The 21,400-nt window shown below is 28.9% G+C and overlaps 2 protein-coding genes across 3 annotated transcripts; both read left to right on the forward strand.

Annotated features, from left to right (window-relative positions):
- The first annotated feature begins 1,308 nt into the window (after window positions 1-1,308).
- LOC130803961 (vacuolar-processing enzyme-like) lies at window positions 1,309-11,572 on the forward strand. The gene is made up of 9 exons (XM_057668206.1): window positions 1,309-1,483; window positions 2,593-2,757; window positions 4,511-4,667; window positions 5,370-5,458; window positions 7,067-7,266; window positions 7,877-7,925; window positions 9,177-9,371; window positions 10,237-10,446; window positions 11,027-11,572. Exons 1-9 carry the CDS (start codon window positions 1,316-1,318, stop codon window positions 11,162-11,164), a joined length of 1,371 nt encoding a protein of 456 aa, XP_057524189.1. The 5' UTR covers window positions 1,309-1,315; the 3' UTR covers window positions 11,165-11,572.
- Window positions 11,573-12,468: 896 nt separating this feature from the next.
- Window positions 12,469-17,574, forward strand: LOC130803962 (protein DETOXIFICATION 12-like). 2 transcript variants are annotated; one of them, XM_057668207.1, is made up of 7 exons: window positions 12,469-12,983; window positions 14,789-15,333; window positions 15,413-15,499; window positions 15,721-15,777; window positions 15,867-16,105; window positions 16,204-16,409; window positions 17,051-17,574. In XM_057668207.1, exons 1-7 carry the CDS (start codon window positions 12,747-12,749, stop codon window positions 17,084-17,086), a joined length of 1,407 nt encoding a protein of 468 aa, XP_057524190.1. In that variant the 5' UTR covers window positions 12,469-12,746; the 3' UTR covers window positions 17,087-17,574. The 2 variants fall into 2 exon arrangements, with proteins under 2 accessions (XP_057524190.1, XP_057524191.1); XM_057668208.1 differs by having other exon boundaries at window positions 12,494-12,983; window positions 16,188-16,409.
- The last annotated feature ends 3,826 nt before the right edge of the window (window positions 17,575-21,400 follow it).

Raw genomic sequence — 21,400 nt, forward strand, 5'->3', positions numbered from 1 at the left:
ATAATCTATCAATTTTTAATTATATCATTAAAAATGCACTTCACTAAAATATATATATATAGGGGAAGGATCCATTGAGAAAGAGTTGAAAATGAGAAGGGTGAGAAGGACTCTACACCCTTGATTTCACTAAAATAAAAAAAAATCTATGGTCACGATTGAGCCAAAAACTAATAATTGTAAAAGTAACTATGTTACACAGAAAGGTAACTATGAAATAATTTTTAAAATGTTCTTAATTTATAACATAGTATCCTTTTTGGTATATATAGTAGTCAAACAAAATCAAACAAAAATCCTTCTCATTTAAAAATCCTTCTTATTTGATCATACACACACACACACACACACACACACACACACACACATATATATATATATATATATATATATATATATATATATATATATATATATATATATATATATATATATATATATATATATATATATATATATATATATATATATATATATATATATATATATATATATATATATATATATATATATATATATATATATATATATATATATATATATATATATATATCATTTTATTGATTTGGATTATATGGTAGGATAAGGGATGTGGAGAGTTTGGTGAAAATAATATTGAAATACTAAGAAAAGGGATATTTATTCTAACTGAGACACACTATTAGTGAGTCAATATTAATTCTTTTAAGAAAGGAATTACATAATATAAAATACTTCTTTTAGGATATTGGTTTCGATGTATTGATTTTGAAATCCCTATTTTCCAAAAATGTAATCTCATATCTTTAAATATTGCTAAATAAAAAGATATCGACTTTTTCTATAATTGTCCATGTATCACATTGTCATGAAATTTTTACCATGATGTCAGCATCAGTATTTTTATATTATTTTGTGTTCTTATTAAAATGATATATGATATATGCTAATTGAAATTAATTTTCTATTATCCTTGTTGGATAATTGTTTAAAATTAAAGACAATTAATACATTAGATTATAATGTGCTTATAATATTGTTTCTTTATTTTTCACAAATATTTTAATAAGAAATTATCATCACCGCATATGACTTAGGTACGCGTACTCATCTAAAGAGTAAGATCCAAATTTAATAAATATTACAATCACATAATTGAAAAAAAGGAAATCAATAATACATAGCTTTTAACTTTTTTTTTGAAAAAAAAGTAGATATTAGCCATTATTTTTTTAATAAAATATATGTATATTGCCTATAAATATGAGTTAGATGACCCCATAGGCAAGCATAACCCTAGTTACAAACTCAAAAATTTAGCTTCTTCTCTATTCTAATGGCTATGCACTACTTAAGGGTGACGTTATTAGCCTTTACATTGGCTTTGTCCTCAATTGTTGAAGGGCGTTTTACAAGTGAAATGCTAAATTATCCTTCTGATGGAGGAACTAAATGGGCAGTCTTAATTGCTGGCTCTCTTGGTTATGAAAATTATAGGCACCAGGTAAACTAATTGTTAAATGTATCTCTTTTGTTTTAAACTAATTGTTTAATGTATCTCTTTTGTTTTAAACTAATTGTTTAATGTATCTCTTTTGTTTTAATCAAAATTTAATTCTATAAATCTCACCAAAATCTCATCTTTAATTTAATTTATATATGCTATATCATGTAAGGGAAATTTCATGTTGTAACCTTAAGTTTTCGATTTTTTCACAGCTAATTTTTAAATCTACGTGGTGACTTTGAACTTTCAAGTTTTCCATGTGGTAGACAAAATGTTAAGATTTTTGTTAAATTAAGTACTTATTTCGATAGTATTTGAAATATGTGATCAATTAGGATGATCACGACGTCTGTTTTTTTTAAAAAAATATCATTACATTGGGTAAAAATAGCGCAAAGTTAGCAAAAAAAACTTTTTTTTGTCTATCATGTGGAAAAGATGGAAGGTCAAGATCCCACGTGGATTAAAAAAATATTTGTCTACTACGTGAAATGGCCAAAAGTTCAGTGTTACCACATGAAATTTGCCTTTTGTAATCTAAAGCACTTTGTCCCAGTTAACGATCAAATTTAAAAAGAAAAAATATTGCTAAACGCCGTTAAAAGTAAGTATGATGTAAATTTTAGGTTTTTAAATGGGTTTGAAAACGATGATTTCATATGCAAATTAAAATTTAAGTTCAATTTAGTGTTAGACAAATCAATAAAATTAATATTTGGATTTGAGTCGAATCCACAATTGTTTTAAAAAGAAGATAAAGTTATATGAATCCACAATTTGTCATTTTCATATTTTGTTTTATGATTTTCATAATTAATTAAAATTTAAAATTTGAAATGAATTGTTTTTTTCTCAAACACAACTTTAAAAAATATAAGATGAGATTTTTAACAAATTGATTACCAAAAAGTGAGATTTCAGAATTAAATTTTCTTTTTTAATGTTTTTGCTTAATTATTTACTCTTATCTTCATAATAGAATAGCAAATTGATAATCTATAGAATTAATAGTGGTTAATTTCATGTATATAATGTAATTCTTCAATAAACATCAATAAATTATTAAAGTATGTTGTAGTTATATCATTTAATTAAATGTTTTACAGGCCGATATTTGTCATGCATATCAAATAATGAGAAAAGGTGGAATGAAAGAAGAAAACATAATTGTTTTCATGTATGATGATATTGCATATAATGAAGATAACCCTAAACCAGGTGCTATCATCAATCGTCCAGGAGGTGAAAATGTTTATCCACATGTTCCCAAGGTTTGTATGATTCACTCCTATTTAAATGTGCTTTAAATGGAATCGATGATTTGATATTTATCCGATTTTGTAATTAAACTCGATTTAACTCGACTTTAAATTGAATTTAAAATCATGTAAAGCAATATGGTAACAAGATCCAATTTGAACCGACCCAAAACACATAACTCGAAATCGATCCGATAACCCGAATTATATTTTTACACTACACATTCATGACTATATAATTAAAGATAGGCAATAGAAAGCTCAATTTTCAAGTATATATGAGAATTAAATTTGTAAAATTTAAAAATAGATTTGACAAATCAAAATTAAAAATGAAATCATTTTTTATTTATTAATTTAGAGAATTTCCACATGATAACCCTGTATTATCGGCTTTTTCATATGGTAGACAAACAATTTTTTTAATCCACGTGATGACTTAAGCTTCCAAATTTTTCACATGGTAGACAAAAAAATACTATTTTTGTTAACTTAATGCTTTTTTTCCTGAACATAATGATCTTTTTTCAAAAAATAGACGTCACAATGATCCTCATTTGCCATATATTTCGTAATCCAGTCGAAATGAGTCTTAATTTAATAAAAAATTTAACATTTTATCTACCATATGAAAAAGTTAGAACCTCAAGGTCACTATATAGATTTATTGTCTACTATGTGGAAAAGCCAAAAGTCATGATCACCACATAAAATTTCCCTTTAATTTATTTGTTAAAAACATAAAATTATAAATTATATAATAAATTTCTATTGGTAAAAATAAATTTAACAAAATCTCATATTAATCTATTAAACTTGTATGTGGAAGATTAATAGAGAGAACTAAATCTAATTAATAAATATCAATGAAAAATTATGTATAAATTTCACTCTCCTAGACAATTTCTTGTTTGAACATCAGCATAGAACTGATGAGGGAATAATATGTTTTTAATTCGATTTCCTTTTAAGCTATTTATAAAACAATTTCCTTCCTAATTGATCTTTTTGTATAATTATTTACTTCCTAATCTACATTTTATTTAATAATTTACTTCCAATTTGTCAAAATTGTTATGATTATCAATTTTCCTATTCAACTTAATTGTATACAGTGATCAAAAAAAAAAACTGAATTGTATACAAAATTTTAAAATAATTTTTTTACGTAGGGTAGACTGATAGAAAAGAAAGTGATAGAAAAAAAAAATCAAACTCATGATCCGAACCGTTTCCGACCCAAAGCAAGATAAACATTTTTTAGGGCCCAAAGATAGAAAGGGGTCTAATACCTCAATTCAACAATGTTGTCATGTACGACGTAGAACACTTGTAAAATTGTAACTTTACTTTTATAAATTGCCCATTAAAGACTGAGATCAACCCCCTATAAAAAGGGTCAAATTTCTTTTTTTTTCCTAGACATATAAAATATCAGAAACTATGTTGCTCATAACCTTATCAGATGATAATCAATTACTCTTTTGTTATTTCATTTGTTGTGTTTTGATTTTTTATGGCAAAGACTGTGATTAATTTCAAAAAAACAAATGTTTGTAATTATTTATGAAGATAAAATTTAAAAAAAATAATTAAATTTACATATTTGACTGAATTAAAATCAAATATTATTATACACAATCATTAACCCAAGTTACCACTAATATTAGTTTATGGAGTTACAATTGTTTATATAATTATGATTATTCTTTTAGAATTAGGTCATATATATGTACTTGCTAATAGTATTGATGTTACAAAACAGGACTATACGGGGAAGAATGTGACTACTAACAATGTGTTTGCCGTATTACTTGGTAATAAAAAGGCCCTTATAGGAGGTAGTGGTAAGGTTTTGAAAAGTGGTCCAAAAGATCATGTTTTCTTATATTATGCTGACCATGGAGGCCCTGGGCTGCTTGGTACGTTATTTGGTTTATATTTACTTTTTAGACAAATTTTTTATTAAGATCGTCTCATCGTGAGATGAATTAAAATGGGCTGGCTCAATTTTAAATCTTAAATTTTAATGAAAAAATTATTTTCATTTAGTTAACTGCTATGTAAGTTTAACTTTAGGCTTATACAAGACTTGCTTATGGGTTTGATTTGTTGTTTTTTTTTTTATCTTTTCTCATACCTTACTCATAGTTTTTAAAAGAAGGATACACTAAATATAATGATGATTTACTCATGATTTTTATGTAAATATATATATACATATATATATATATACATATATATATATATATACATATATATATATATATATATATATATATATATATATATGGGAGGGATCCATTGAAAAGGGGTTGAAAATGAAAAGGGTAAGAAGGACTCTACACCCTTGATTTCACTAAAATAAAATAAATCTATGGTTACGATTGAGCCAAAAAAAAATAATTGTATATATATAACCAAATAAAATCAAATAATTTATAACATAGTATTTTTTTTGTATATATATAACCAAATAAAATCAAATAAAAATTCTTCTCACCCTTCTCATTTTAAAATCCTTTTTATTTGATCTTACATATATATATATGACAAATAATCTTGGTAATTTATTTTAATGCCTGTTTCCGATCCAAATCTCCTCCTATTTTGGTACTATTTAGCAATGCCGAATTCAGATGAAGATATATACGCCAAGGACTTGATACAGGTTTTGAAGAGCATGCATGCTGCCAAGTCCTACAAAACTATGGTAAAACTGGTTTATTTAAACGTAATTCTATAGTGGTTGATTTTTAAATAATTTATTTTAACACAAATTACAAAGGATTTTTAAGCAATCATCAATTATGTCAAACTTAATATCAATTTTTTTCATAAATTTGTAGTTCATTAATTGTTTGGTTGGGTGTAATAATCAAAGGGAAAGGGAATAGACAGACTCAATTCTCTTTGTTGTTGTTTGTTTGCCACTTTAAATCATTTCCTTTCTCCTTTTTTATTTTTTAGTTTACCCAATTTTAGACCACACTCATTCCCCACCCTCCCCAAGACTTTTCCATTCCCATTCCCCACTTCATCACCCATCACTTTCTCTCTCTCCTCTCAAACCCTAAAAAATAATAATAATAATAATAATAATAATAATAATAATAAATATATAGTAATAATAATTCTAAAAAACAAAAAAAAAATTCAGAAATTTAAAAATAAAAAAAAATAAAAATAACTCCCCACTTCATTACCCATCACTTTCTCTCTCTCCTCTCAAACCCTAAAAAAAAAAATTATAATAATAATAATAATAATAATAATAAATAATATAGTAATAATAATTCAAAAAAAAATTCAGAAATTTAAAAATAAAATCCCAATTGCTTAAAATTTAATCAAGAAAAAGCAAAATTTTGATATTTAAGGTATGATTTTGAATTAGGTATTGTTCACAAACTACTACTTTTGACATGAACTTTATCTAGAAAGGACTATTGGCAAAGACTTGGGTCTTACTAGAACACTTTTGGTATGAATTTTGATCTAGAAACAAGTGATTATTTGGATTTGTAATCAATGGAGCTAGAAAGATATTATTTAGAGTTATGTTTTTTTTTTTCATTCATATTACAGGAAAAGATGATACTAGGTTAATGATATTTTTTAAAAAAATAAGTTTTTCAAGTTTATCATATAATAACTAGTTATTTTTGGAAAAAATATAAAAGAATTTAAAAACTCATAATTTGATTCCTTAACTTGAACCAAACAGTCACAAAGGGAATTAATGAGCAGTTCATTCCGTTTCCTAAACACAGCCAAACGACTAGGCTAAATTAGGGGAATCCATTCCTTTCTCCTTCATTCCTTTTTCTCATTCCATTTCGATTTCCTTATGCGAACCAAATGGCCCCTAAATTTATTTAAATAATGGTTGACATTGAAAATCAACACTATAAAAGTACTCTTTATTTAGTTGTAACTATCTTTTTTTATTAAAATGAAATTGTTGCATTTTTTATAAAAGAATTCTCATGTGTGAGAAGCAAAAATATAAACTGACACGTATAGTTGTTAGACTATATAACATATCTTGGTAATTCAACCATCAGTTTAAGTTTTTGGTTAAAGCCTTCAAATATATACACATTAATTAGTTTAATCTATTAGTTTAATCTATTAGTTTAATCTTTTGATTTAGTCACGTACTTAACGGTAGAGCTATAGGTTGTTAGTGCAATAAGACGATTAATTGAAAGATAGTGATATATATCATAAATATATGAATTTAATTATAAATTATGACTCATAATATATATGTATGAAATTAATTAAAGAGTAGTAATATTTATGTTTACAATTACAGGCAATTTATGTAGAGGCTTGTGAATCTGGAAGCATGTTTGATGGTCTTTTGCCAAAAGATCTGAATATTTATGTGACAACTGCATCAAACCCTAAAGAGAACAGTTATGCGTGCTATTGTGGTGGAGACCCTGGTGTGCCTCCTGAGTATAACAATACTTGTTTGGGTGATTTATATAGTATCTCTTGGTTGGAAGATAGGTAATTTTAACAACACACTGCTTAATTTTGCTTTTATGCTTTATAATGGATCGGATGTCAACTATCTTAGTCGGTAAATTTAAATCGTTCGATATATGTATTGAGTATGATCGATTTATGTCTAAAATATGTGTCCTTGTGAGACTCTGATAAGTAACCAGTCAACTCAAAATTTAAGTTTATATACGCTATTATAATGCCTCACACGATAACTATTTGGGTTGAAAATAATGTTGATAGACATGTCTTCCTTATATTAATTTGTAACGTAACTAGAGTTGTTCAAAACAGATCCGACGACTTGATATTCATCTAACCTTGTAATCGGATTCGATTTGACCTAACTTAATAATGAATTTACAATTATATATAAACCAATTGAATACAAGATTAGATTTTAAATCGACCTAAAATGTCTAACTTGTAATCGACCCAATAGCCCAAATTAATAAATCTAGATGCTATTCATGACTTTTGATGCCATATTAAATCTGAATAAACTCAAACAAAACTTTAAACTTGTAATTATGGTTCTAAGATAACTCTATCATGCACTCTCTTCGCCCCACATTTGAATAAACATTGATTTTTTTCGCTATAAATTCAACAGTGACAAAAAAGATCCAAGAAAGGAAACTTTGGAACAACAATATACTGCGGTAAGTTAAGTTCCGGGCTTCATTATTAACTGTTTATTTTCTATTATTATTTGTTTTTTTGCAAAATTTCAAATGAGACGGTCTTCAGATTAATCTCTATAGAATTGGTCGGATGTACACTTATTGTTTTAAAGTAATTACTTATTATAACCATAAAGTCATAACTTACGGTTTAAAGTGATTGTTTATATAGTTTTAGAGTGATTAATTATAATCTGAAAGTGATCACTTATTATCTTAAAGTGATCGATCAACTAGAAAAATGAGCTAATTATATAGACTCATCATTCCGTGGTGAGACGGTTTCATACAAGATTTTCTAGTTTTTATCCCTAATTCTTGTACGTAGTATATTAATCATGATGTGAATCGAGTTTTGTTTTAATTGAAGCAAATATCGCCTTTTCAAGACAAGGTCCAAGGCCGGCCCTTAGTTTTAAAGGGCTCAGGGTAAAAAATAAATTTTGAGCCTTTATATATACTTCGACTAGTCTAGTTAGTCAAAGTTTGATTAATAATATTTTAAAATCAATTAGGCACCATGCTCCCTCCGTTCTTATTTGTTCTTCTAAATTTTTCCAGAAGGAAATTTTAATTAGTTTGTCCCTTTATAAATTCTATTTTGGGACAACTTTATGGACAAAATTAACCTAATTTGTCTAATATATTTTATTAAAGGCCATTATATATTTACATTTTTAACCTTAAAAAATTACTTAGATTCTTTCATATTAATGGTACATTTTTCCTCATTATAATACTTTTCTCTTTTTACTAAACATTTCACTCATTTTTATGATTTCAAGATACATTAATTATTATTTATTTCAATTATAATGACTTTTAATAGAATATTATTCTTTATTAGTACTATTCTTGGTTCCTTCCCATATTTCAAATGGAAAGAAAAAAATCGAATATTTGACAAAGTTACATGTATATAAATTTTCATAAAGTAACTTTAATAGACACATAATTTTTTGAGTAAACAATAATCAAAGTTCAACTTATTTGACCAGATTTAAGTAACCAAAAAGAAAAATAATACTTATATACCTAAAAATCATAGTATAATCGATTTCAAATCAAAGCTTTAGAAGCAATATTAGTTCTCATTGGAAAATAGGAGCTTAATTCCTACAAAATTCATTATTCGTTATTAATGCGGCAACTAGGGAATCGAAGCTTAATCAGGCCTTGATAAGGTTTTATGATCGAAACTCACCTAACAAGTCTCCATATATAATGCAGGTGAAAAAGAGAACAAATATGTCTCATGTAATGCAATATGGTGATGTTAAATTAAGTACAGAATTCCTGTCTGTTTACTTCATTTCCAACACCTCCAAGCATAACCAAACTTATCCTCCACCAAACCAATCCGAGCCAATCATTCCACATGCAATTGAACAACGCGAAGCTGATCTTATTTACTTCAAAGAAATGGTACGTATTTTAATCTTTTATTATTTCAATCTTAGCTAGTGTTTATAATAAATTATTTTATGCTACAAGCATCCTTTTAAATTTATAAATGCTTTGGTGCCTTAAAATGGTATGAAAAAAGTCATAAGTATCGACGTTATTCACTGATCATTCAAAAGGGAATATTTTAGGTCAGGGTTGAGAAAACGATTTGTATTTCAACTATCTTGCCTATATACAGGCCTCTTATCTAATGGAGCTAAAGGAGTATGTACATATTAGAGTTGTTCATGGGCGGGTAAAATTTATCCGCGGGCTTAAATATTAAAAAGCCCACCCGCATTTGGGGGCATATTTTTTGTCGCTACCCGCACGTTTTCTTAGCGGGCGGAACTTACGGGTAAGCGTGTACTTCTTATATGAAAACTACATATATACAATACAAATAATAAAGTTAAGTCTTAATAACAATTAAATTATACCATACATTGTCCAAAATACATCGACTTGCATTGACTTTTTTGTTTGTATTAAACCAGTTGTTTAAGTTAATTGTTATGAACAAATTTAGTAAATATTAATTATTAGTTGATAGTAGATTATTAGAGAAAAATTAAGTCAAAAATCAAAAATTGAAGTGAAGGGAAATTTTGTGTCTAACACATCCCAAAAGCCAAATGTATGTCAATCAAAATGCTAACCTACAAGATCATTTGCCAAACACGCGGATATGCCTCAACCAAAGCAAAAAAGTTAAAAACATTAGTATTTCATACTTTTTTCTAACAAAACATCACAAAATTATCAAAAACATTAAAAAATGGAATGCATTATTTTATTAATTATAGACTCGATAACATTATTTGTATGTATTAATTTATAATAGGTTCGAAGAGCTCCTGTGGGGTCCACGAAGAGAATAGAGGCTGAAAAACGTTTAGACGAAGTGATATCCCAACGTAAACATGTAGATGAAAGTGTGCAAGCCATAGCGAATGTTTTATTTGAAGATGTAGACGCTGCTCATTCTTATCTTACAATGGTTAGGCCTGCTGGTCAACCTCTTGTTGATGATTGGGATTGCCTCAAAACAATGGTATGTACTACTTCACAAGACTACTTACTATACTTATATCAACTTTGTTTCAAGTTTTGTTTTTAAAAAATATGGCAATAACAAATATCAAACTAAGGCAACTTCCAAGAGATAACAAGAGAAAGTCCCCAACAAAATGACCCTTCTAAACTCAGGAACGGATCTAAAAAAAAATAAATTCAATAACTACTAAAAGAATACAACTGGAATGCAAATTCTTACGAATGGTAGGTTTGATCCCAAGCAACATGTGTGGAAGGTGTCTACTGATTACATAACCAATTCAACCAAGTTCATCTTATACTTTTTATTGCAATAATATTGTAACAAAAGATCTCGAGTTCGAATCTCAATTACCTTATTTAATAAAGTGAAATCTTAAGCTTTAGGCATGTGGAGGGTCTGTGTTGTATCCACGCTTCTAGCCCCAAAGGCCTCTTATGTGAGGGGGCATATTAGTTGTGTATAACATATTTTAGGAGTACAACCATCAACTTAAGTTTTTAGTTGAGTTTATTCCTTGACAATCTTATTTCGTACATGTAAATTTACATGAGTGTATACAATTTGTTACATATAGGTCAAAATATATGAAGCACATTGTGGACACTTACAAAGCTATGGGAAAAAGTATATGCGGGCATTTGCAAACTTTTGCAATGCAGGAGTTCATCAGGAATGGATGGCTCAAGCTTCAATTCAAGTTTGTGCTAAGTGAAGTTATTTAATTAGCTTGATTAACAATAACATCAATGCTTTAAAAGAAAATTTCTTGTAAAATTCTTGCTTAGCCTACTAATATATGATGATCTTTGTTTTTATCTTTATTTGTTGGAGTGTTGGATTCTCTCTGCCTATAGTTTAGATTAATTTGTTGTCCCCTTGCATATAGGGTTTCTCAAGCCTACACAAGTCAAATAAAAAAAATGAGTTCAATAAAAAAACTATAAATTGGAAACATTAAATTTTATGATGGTTGAATAAAATAGTCTTAAGTACAAATTGGATGAAAATCAAGAAAATGAGTAGAAGTGATAAAAACATACTTTCTTGTAACCACTTTAATAGTCTCATTTGACTTTTGACAATGTTTATCGATCACCCTTAATTTGTATTTTATTATTAATGTATTAAGTTATAACATAGTCAACTGAGATCTTGTTTGATTCGTGTCAATGTAAAGATTATTAATATTAAATTTTTACAACTTTTACTTATGCACAATTTATTAATAATAGAGTTATTGCATTGACAAATATGCCCAATCACATAAGACTATTAGAGTGAATACACGAGTATATTTGATTCAAAAGTAGAATAAATGAGTGGATGAGATAAAAATATGTTAAACATGTAGATTAAAATTAAAAAAATTGTATAGTCTATGACAAAAAATAAAAATAAAACAAATTAAATAGATTAAAAAAAATAAGACAAAGTTCTTTGAAATAGAGAGTAAAAGTTGGGATATCTTTAAAGGAAAAAATATATGTTCTTTTTGACTCTAGGCGAGGTTACAAATTGTAACTTTGCCTCTTGGTTTCTTGTGGAGCAATTTTCTATCTTAATTTTTTTTTTTTAAATTAATTTTAAAATTTCTAATTTTTTTTGTATTATTATTATTATTATTATTATTGTTGTTGTTGTTGTTGTTATTATTATTATTAGAAAATTTTCAAATGGTAGCATTAAATTTTCATGAAACGCTAGTGGTAACACTTTTGTAAGATATTTTCACATGGTAACATCCGGTTTATGCACTATCTAACTGCCGTAGCATTTTCCGTTAAATTCTTGTTAATTTCCGTTTCATTATCATTTTATAAGTTTTTTCTACATTATAGTATCCAGTTTTCGTTCTTAAATGTTTAATTCACCTATTAATCTATCAACGCCTTAAATGTTGGTACATTTATATCCTTATAAATTGGTAAATTTTAATTTTTACATTAATAAACCAAGATCGAATTATATTTTAACAAATAAAATAAAATAAAATGAGATCAAATGTTTTAACAATTTCCAACTATTAATTTCCTAATCAATCCTAATTTTTTATTCTTAAATTTCCCATTCCCAATTTCCCACACTCAAAACCCCCTAAAAGCCAAGGACCTGGTCAAATAATTGGTACAATAAATCAATCATAAACTCAAGACCTAAGCTATTTCAGGCTTATTGAATGGGTTTGCAGATTCAATGATAATAACCTAGAAAACCCAAATAAAAGCATATAAAAATCTCTTAAGAAGCCGACCTGAAGAGCAAAATCAAAAAAGAGAAGTAATACTCCGTAGAGAATGGAAGAAGGGTTGTTAGTAAAGAAGGAAGAAGAAGAACAGGGATTAAAATGGAAAGAAATAAGAGAAGAAATGAATAGAATGTGCAAAATTGCAGGGCCAATGATAGCAGTAATGATGTCTCAGTATATGATTCAGGTTGTAACTTTGATGATGGTGGGTCATCTTGGTAACCTTTACTTGGCTAGTACTTCTCTTGCTGTTTCTCTTGCTGCTGTTACCGGCTTCAGCCTCATGGTATACACTATGCTTTTCTTTTTCTTTTATGTTCGAGAAATATCGTTGGAACTAATATAATAGTTTATATAGCAGATTTTATTCTTTTGGGATTAATGGTTTGGGGTCGTTATTGTTCAAGAAATAGTCTTATTTCGAATAGGGGCGGAGTAAAATTTGAAAAATACTTTAAGGCATGTGTAATTTAAAAAATTATGATATTTTTGTGGTAATTTTGTATTTTTAAACACTTAATATATACTAAGTATTTTAATATTGATGCCCTCAATATTTTGGATCCGGTGCATTTGAATATGTTGAACATGCTTAAAATCTCTCCTGATTTCGAATGTGGTAGTGGTGATAGATATTGATATGATGGGTTCACATAGATTTCGAATGTGGTAGTGGTGATAGCTATTGATATGATGGGTTCACATATTAGGTTGTGTTTGACTAGCTGATTTTATTGATTAATTTGATTAATTGATTTTGAACCTATTGTTATAAGCATCTTGTTCAAAAATAGCTTATTTATAATAATAAATTATTTTAACCAACTAATTTACCATACCCTAATATTGAATGGTTTAATTACTAACATTCTATTTGTATCAAAATAAGCTAAAAATTGCCCGTGTAGTCATAAAGAAGCCATATGGGCTAAGTGGGTCTATGAGCATTATATGAAAGGCATTAATTGGTAAATCATAGATTGTCCTTTATAATTTTATAAAATACTCCATGTGCTTTTAAGATCCAACTTATCCCATCTTAAATCCAAACTTGACTAAACCACATAATAATAGTCTCTACAAAAAGTCTGCTTTTTTGGAAGCTATTAGAGCCAGATTGCATCAAGACACTGGAGGCATAAATGCATAGGCCTTAGAGAAAACTCATTGTGCTCATGTACTCAAATCTTGGCTAGGTATATATTAAAGCTAGCTACCCCTCTGTCTCTTTTAAGTTTGCTATTAGAAGTGACATTTTACCCATAATGTAACATTTAGTAGCAAATTCAGTGAGACAAAAGAGTAGGTGCTGCCAACGGTGTTATTTATTGGACATAGAGAGTTAGAAACATTGCTATGATTGGAGAAAATCTCGTGTGGACTAATTGCTTCTATTGTATAATTTCTAAGAGCCGACCTAGATTCTTGCTTTGTTTGAAGAAACTCTTGTGTGGACTTATTGCGCACAACTAAAGTGCATCAAAACTTTAACATGCTAATTGAAATGGAGAGTTAGGAGTGTGTATTAGTACGGTGGAAAGTAAGGAGTGCGAGTTAGTAGATGGAGAGTGAGCTAGGGTGGTGCGCAATAAGATTAGTGTTTACTAAGTGTATATTAGACTTTGACCCCTTTCTCATGGTATTAAGACATAGGTCTCTCATCATGTATGGTTATATACTCCCTCCATTATATGCATGTTTGCACTATTTGTCAATTATTCTTGGTTTCTATTTTAATTTAATGTATAAATTTATAACTTATTTTTCATGTATGTGCACAATTTGAAATGTTAAGTATTGAATTAATAAATTGGAAAGCACTCAAAAGCTATGCTACGCGGACTCTTCATTTTACTTCACGTACATGTGTCCAATCCTTGATGCTCGGACATTAGTATGACACTTGGATTCTATATTTTAGGCATAAAATTGAATATTCAAACGTATCCTACTCATGGACACGTAGATGAGACACTTAAAAAGGAATGGGGGAGTAAAATTGTGCAACTTTTTAAGTATATAGAGAGTACAAACCATACTTTTATAGTAAAATTGTTGTTTAGACTTTCATATGTTTGCTGTTATTCAAAGGTTGGGATGTCAGGTGGATTGGAGACTATAAGCGGGCAAGCATATGGTGCAAAACAATACATGAAAGTAGGAACTCAAACATACACGGCCATTTTCTCCCTCACTATATTGGTTATCCCACTAAGCATCATATGGATAAATATGGGCAAATTACTCATAATCTTAGGCCAAGATCCTTTAGTTGCACATGAAGCTGGTAAATTTATGACATATCTTGTGCCAACACTCTTTGCTTATGCGGTGTTTCAACCCCTCGTTCGATACTTTCAATCGCAAAGCCTGGTCGTTCCTATGTTCCTAAGTTCGTGTGCTACTCTTTGCTTACATATACCCCTTTGTTGGGCTTTGGTTTACAAGTCTGGGCTACAAAATCTTGGAGGGGCTATCGCAATGGGATTGTCGAACTGGCTTAATGCCATTTTTCTTGCATTGTACATGAAGTTCTCGCCCTCATGTGCTGCTACTCGTTCTCCACTTTCCATGGATATCTTCCATGGCATAGAAGAGTTTCTTCGTTTTGCTATTCCGTCTTCTGCAATGGTTTGGTATGCTTTCTTTTCGTTATTACAAGTTTTGAAGTTTTTGCTTACTAATGTTGTACTGATCTTAACTCTATGCTTGTAGTTTTGAGTGGTGGTCATACGAATTGGTGATTTTACTATCCGGGCTTTTGCCAAATGCAGAACTCGAGACCTCTGTTCTTTCTGTCTGGTATTCTTCTATCAACCTCTCCGAATATAACTTCTTTAATAGTTTTTATCATTGGATGTGTTTCGTAATATCTTATTCATCGATCGTTTGATGGGTTTTTTTGGCTTCTGCGTTTTTGGTTGTTCAACAGACAAAAAAGTGTTTGTAAATGACTTTAAATCCAACTGAATAGCTTTTATTACCAAACAAACTCATTATCTAACGCAAATTCTGTTTCCTAGCTTGACAACTACTTCCACACTGTTTGCAATACCTTATGGAATTTCATCTGCTGCAAGGTATTCTTCTAACAAATTTTCCATTTCATAAATCTTCAATTCAGCTTAATCTAAGCATTTTGAAATCTTTCTCTGGGTCTAAAATACAGCACAAGAGTTGCGAATGAACTTGGGGCGGAAAACCCACAAGCAGCTCGTACAGCAGCTCATGGAGCTGTCATACTAGGGGTTGCAAACGGTATACTGGTGAGCGCAATCCTATACGCTACTCGAAATCTTTTCGGGTATTGTTTCAGCAGCGAGAAAGATGTTATAAAGTATATCAGTTCTTTGGCATATTTGGTTTGTGCTAATGCTCTACTGGATAGTATACAAGCAGTCATTTCAGGTACATAACTTATATTCCAACAGATAGTTTATAGTCTGTACTGATCTGTGTAATGAAAGTAGACTAAAATTAAAGCGGGTAGTGATTGCAACTTTCAGGGGTTGCAAGAGGGTGCGGGTGGCAACATATAGGTTCGTTCGTGAATCTCGTTGCATTCTATGTTGTGGGAATACCGGTTGCAGCTGGATTAGCCTTCTGGATGCGGCTCAATGGAACAGGTCTTCGGGTTGGGATTCTTTGTGTTGCCATAACTCAGACGGTCTGTCTAGCTATTATAAGTAGCCGTACCAACTGGGAAGTGGAGGTTAGTTTTTTTGTTTATGATAGAATATATAACATGCTGAGCGCCTTCATATACCAAAATGTCAAAAAAGTCACGCATATGAATCTCAACTAGGTGTTCAATGGGCCAGGCCTCATATTGAGCCCTTAGGATACTGCCGTTTTTACAAGGGTTTTGTAAGGGCCAGGTTGAACAGGGATCGGGCTAAAAACAGGCTCTACTGTAAGTAAAATGAAACGGAAATGGGCTATAGAAGGGCTTAATAAGGGTCGAAAACAGACTTTTGTAAGCATAATTGATGTATAATTTAATTATTATAAATAACAATCCAATGAGGATTATTAACATTTTTACAATTTAATTATTATAAATAATAATTTAATTATTATAAATTGATCAATAGGGATTATAATTAATTTTTGTAATATAACGGGCCAGGTGACCCGGGTCGTATCTGGCCTATTGAACACTCCTAATCTCAACCGAGAAAAGTATATATAACATATTTTGTGACTTTAGTATCAGCTTAAACTTTTGATTTAATTGATTTCTTGATAGTTTATACATTTTTTATTTCAATATATATCTATTACATTCGTTTGTTGATTAATTGAACCTTTTAAAGGTTTACAATAGAATTATTTTGGTAATTGTTCTTGCAGTCAAGGAAAGCTAGAAGAAGAAAGCTTGAGAGTTAACAATCAACAAGATTTGAAGAAGCAGAGAGTCAGAGACAACTCACATACTAGTTATGTTTATAAAGATCTGAAGACTGAAATGGGATGGGATTTGTTGAGGATCGTTATCCGGCAATCTGAACCTTTCATTAAGGACCGTGTTGGATTCAGGATTTTAACTATGATGAATCCTTGAGAGTCAAGATTGATCATAATAATTAGTCGAAAGCAAAAAAAATAAATTAAAAGGGTAATGATATTGGAGTATTTTTTACATGAGAAATTCGATATTTTTTTTAAGAAAAGCATAATTTATAATTTATGAGAGCTCTTAGGCCCCTCAGTCCGCCAATGATTAAGTTTGGCTTTAAATGAGTTAGGGTCTAGTGGATAAGGCTTTAGAATGAATGGAAGATCACACATTAGGCTACTTGCATACTTTGCCTTTGCAAATTTTGTAGCTGAAACAAATTCAATTGAAATGAATATTTATTTTAGAATTTAGAAAATATAATAGTCTCTTCTATTCAGCTTATGTGTCCCATTTTCTTTTATGGTCAAGTCACCTTAATTGTTCTATTTTTATTATTGGTATGGGTTTTTGACTTTTATGCCCTTAGTAGCTTTATCTTATTTTCAATTATACCCTTCATTACTCATATTAATTTTCCTCGCTTACATTAAAAACCCATAATACCACTCTCTATTCTACCCTTAGGGTCCCACTTTTGATTCTCTTTAAAATCCGTAAAAAGTCAAATGAAACTCTTAAGATGAATAGGAAGGAGTATAATACTAGAAATTATGCGGTTTTCATATATATGCATGATGCTTGCATAGTTGCGTGTAATCTCACTAATCTTACTTAAATCTTATTTTGTCTTTTAAGCTTCATTATTATAGTTCATAATTTTTTTTATCCAGACTAGATTAACATAATTTAAGTTTTTTAAGGAAGTTAAAATTTCAATCTTCTTGTTATAATTATGTATTGCTATTAAATCTCCCGAACTATTCTCAATTAATGGTAGCTAAGTTGGTGACCTTTTTAACCATTTTGTAATCAAATTTTTTAAACAGTAAATTTATGTATAAAAGGTCAATTGGAAACAACTTTAGTGTTAGTATTATAACTAACAAGGATAATATTGTGTACATATGACCCTCTTTAACCTTATCCAAGGTATGAGTCACTTAATGACATTGAGATAATGAAATTTGTTGTTGAATTAATTATTAAAGTATCTAATATTTAAAGTATTAATTTCACATCTAACGGGTTTAAATAATTAAAAGTAAATATTTTAAGATGAAAGTGCTTGTAATTAATTTAGTTGGGTTCTATTGTCTCATGTATTAAAATAGAATTGATATCTATTTTTTCATAAGAACAAGTCTTGTATGAGACTGTCTACCGTGATATAACTTATATAATTAATTTATTTCTCTAATTAATTACTTTAGGATAATAAATAATGCTTTAAGTTCATATTAAATCAATTTAATAAAGATAAATTTACTATCAAACTGTTTCATTTGAGAATTTATGTCATAAGAATGGTTGATGGTTTGAAGGTACGTAGAGGACGCTACAATTAGGTCCTATTTCAAGAATCCAAATGGGTTAAATACCTAAAAAGTGTGGAACTACCGAACTATTGCCCATTACCCAGGCCCAAAGACCCCTCAATTTTATAATCACTTGAGATACCGTCTTTGTAAGAGATATCTCTTAGGCCCTATTCATTAAAGTTTAATGCCTATTTATTGTATCTTTAATGTTTACTTATGCTTTGCTTTTTGAACACTTTTTACCATTTACTTTTAATTTGTGTTTTATTCTTAATCTATAAGTTAAAATATATACTCAAGTAAAATCTTGTTTATTTCGTCTTAATGAAAATTTTGATTAATATCTATTTATTATACGTTTTATTCAAACACAATTAGAGATATTTAGAATTAAAATAGTATATTGACAAATATACCAAATCAAATGAGACAAGAATAGCAAATAAAAAAGAGTATTTCTGATAGGAAAAACATAATTAACAAGATTCAAAGTCATGACATCAAATGCTAACATTTAGCCAAGCACTTCATCCCTTTCTCCACATCCCTCAAATTTCTTACGGTGTATATGTAACTCCAAAAACTTGGTAAAAATATTGTCTAACATTTAAATAACTTAGCAAATTAGACAATATAATCCTTATTTTTAAAATTTTTAGAAAAATTTACCAACAATAATTTAATCTTTTATTGATTTTTCAACAATAATTAAAACTTCTAATTAACCATAAATAATCTCAATTTTAGGGTCAATTACCAAAAACATTGTTGCCCAAATGCTGATTGGTTTTTACAGATTAATTGCTAAAAAAAAGATAAATAAAATCAAAAATCAAAAATACTAAAAATTTAAAATTAAAATAAAAGAAGGAACTTACTTGATTTCTCTTTTTTATTTTTAGAATTTATTAAAATTTGTATTGATATTTTTATTTTTATGCAAAACAACTTGTTGTATAGGTAAAAGGTTATCTTAATGCATTTTTTAATAAACACCCATTGTAGTTGGAATTATCCATGGTTAATCAAAAGTTGAGATTGTTGTAGGGATCTCAGTAAAAAATTAGATTATTCTAGCTAATTTTTCCTAATTTTTATTTATATAATAACTTCAGCCTCCCTTTTAACTTATGGTCCAAAAACTACCAATAATTAATAGCCAAGATAAATGCTAAAGAATGAGCTAACATAATCTTGGTGTGCTTATGAAAATGATCTAATTAAGAATGGATAATTAAGAACAAGCGTGTACGTATCTCGTTCATAAGACAAGTTGATGAAGGTAAAAAGAATTAGTCTTTCAAGTTGCAAGTAGACCACTATAAGTAGCAGTAGTGAAAGTTACATGCACATGCATATCTACATTGTCTTGACTTTCTGTTGGTATGACAGGAATCTCTTGATACCAATTGTGTCATAACATGGCTCATGATAAGGCTTTTATAATAAGTGGCCAAGCTTAGGTAGAGCGGGTCAGTGGCAGATTCAAGAAAAAAAATAAGTGATGTCAATTTAAGTAAAATATATTTAATGGGTTTTGATCTTTAGTCATATATATGGAAGACAATACATTAATTAACTCATCTATAGTATATTTAATGTATAATTTGATTTTATTTTAAATTTAAATGACGTGAATTAACATGACAAACTTAATTGTAAAACTAGTGTTTTAACAAGAGTGATTAAAGTTCAAACCTCCCTCTATAATAACAAAAAGTATCTATGTTATCAAATTCTAAGGCATTCCAAGGTTAAGCATGTTGACTATTGAGGGGAAGTTAATTCAATTATGGGGCCATGGGGGTCTCTATGGAAACTTTGTGTTTGATTTTACTTTTTAAAATTTTGCGACCAAATAATATCATATGCGGAATCAGCTTAAAAAATAGCTGTTTTAGGACAATAATTTTGAAAAAAATATTTAAAGTATGGCCAAGTTTAGACAACTTTTTGAAAAAATTCAAAGTATGGGCGGACTTAGCCCGCTCGTTTAAGATTAGTTAGCTAAGTTTCACAATGAAAAAAAAAAGCGTTGACAACTATATAAGTGATCTAACTTCAAATTAGCTTGATGGATTTTGAAAAACATATCCAAAAATAAATCTATGTGACTCGACTTAAAATAGACAATATTATTCCAATGCAGATCATTCATGGCTAATAGGCCAACAGTTAGAAAGAAGATATTTATTACAGATTGATTTCAAACAAAGACACAATAACGAGGAGAGATGGTCATGGATCGAGTTTGGGTGGGATCCAAATTCCAATCGAATCTGAATTAGGACCTAGACTCAAACTCATTAATTTTTGGTGGACCTATTTCTAGAACCGGACCCCTAAGGTTTGAAATTTTGGATCTGAACTCAAATCTATTTGATTTGATGGGTCTTGGGTCCAAAATAGATCTTATATTAATTTTCATACTTAAACTTTTTTACATTTTAAGGTTTCATTAGTATTAAAATGAGTATATAAGTTATATAATGTCTAAATTGAGTCCAAATAAATATAAAAATAGGTTTAGAATGAACTTAAAATTGATTTTGGATTGTATAATATACTGGGTCTAAAGCGGGCATAGTGAGTTTGGGTCTTAAATAGGTACAATAAGAGGGTCTGAGTTGGGTTTAGATCTAAAGATCCTAGACCAAGACCCATTAAGACTCAAAGCTAAAACATAAAGACTGGTGTAGAGCGAGTCTAATAGGATTTATAACTGTCCTAAATTAATGAGTATCACAAATTAGAGGAGACTAT

This window comes from Amaranthus tricolor, chromosome 17 (assembly GCF_026212465.1).
Source record: "Amaranthus tricolor cultivar Red isolate AtriRed21 chromosome 17, ASM2621246v1, whole genome shotgun sequence".
NCBI lineage: Eukaryota > Viridiplantae > Streptophyta > Magnoliopsida > Caryophyllales > Amaranthaceae > Amaranthus > Amaranthus tricolor.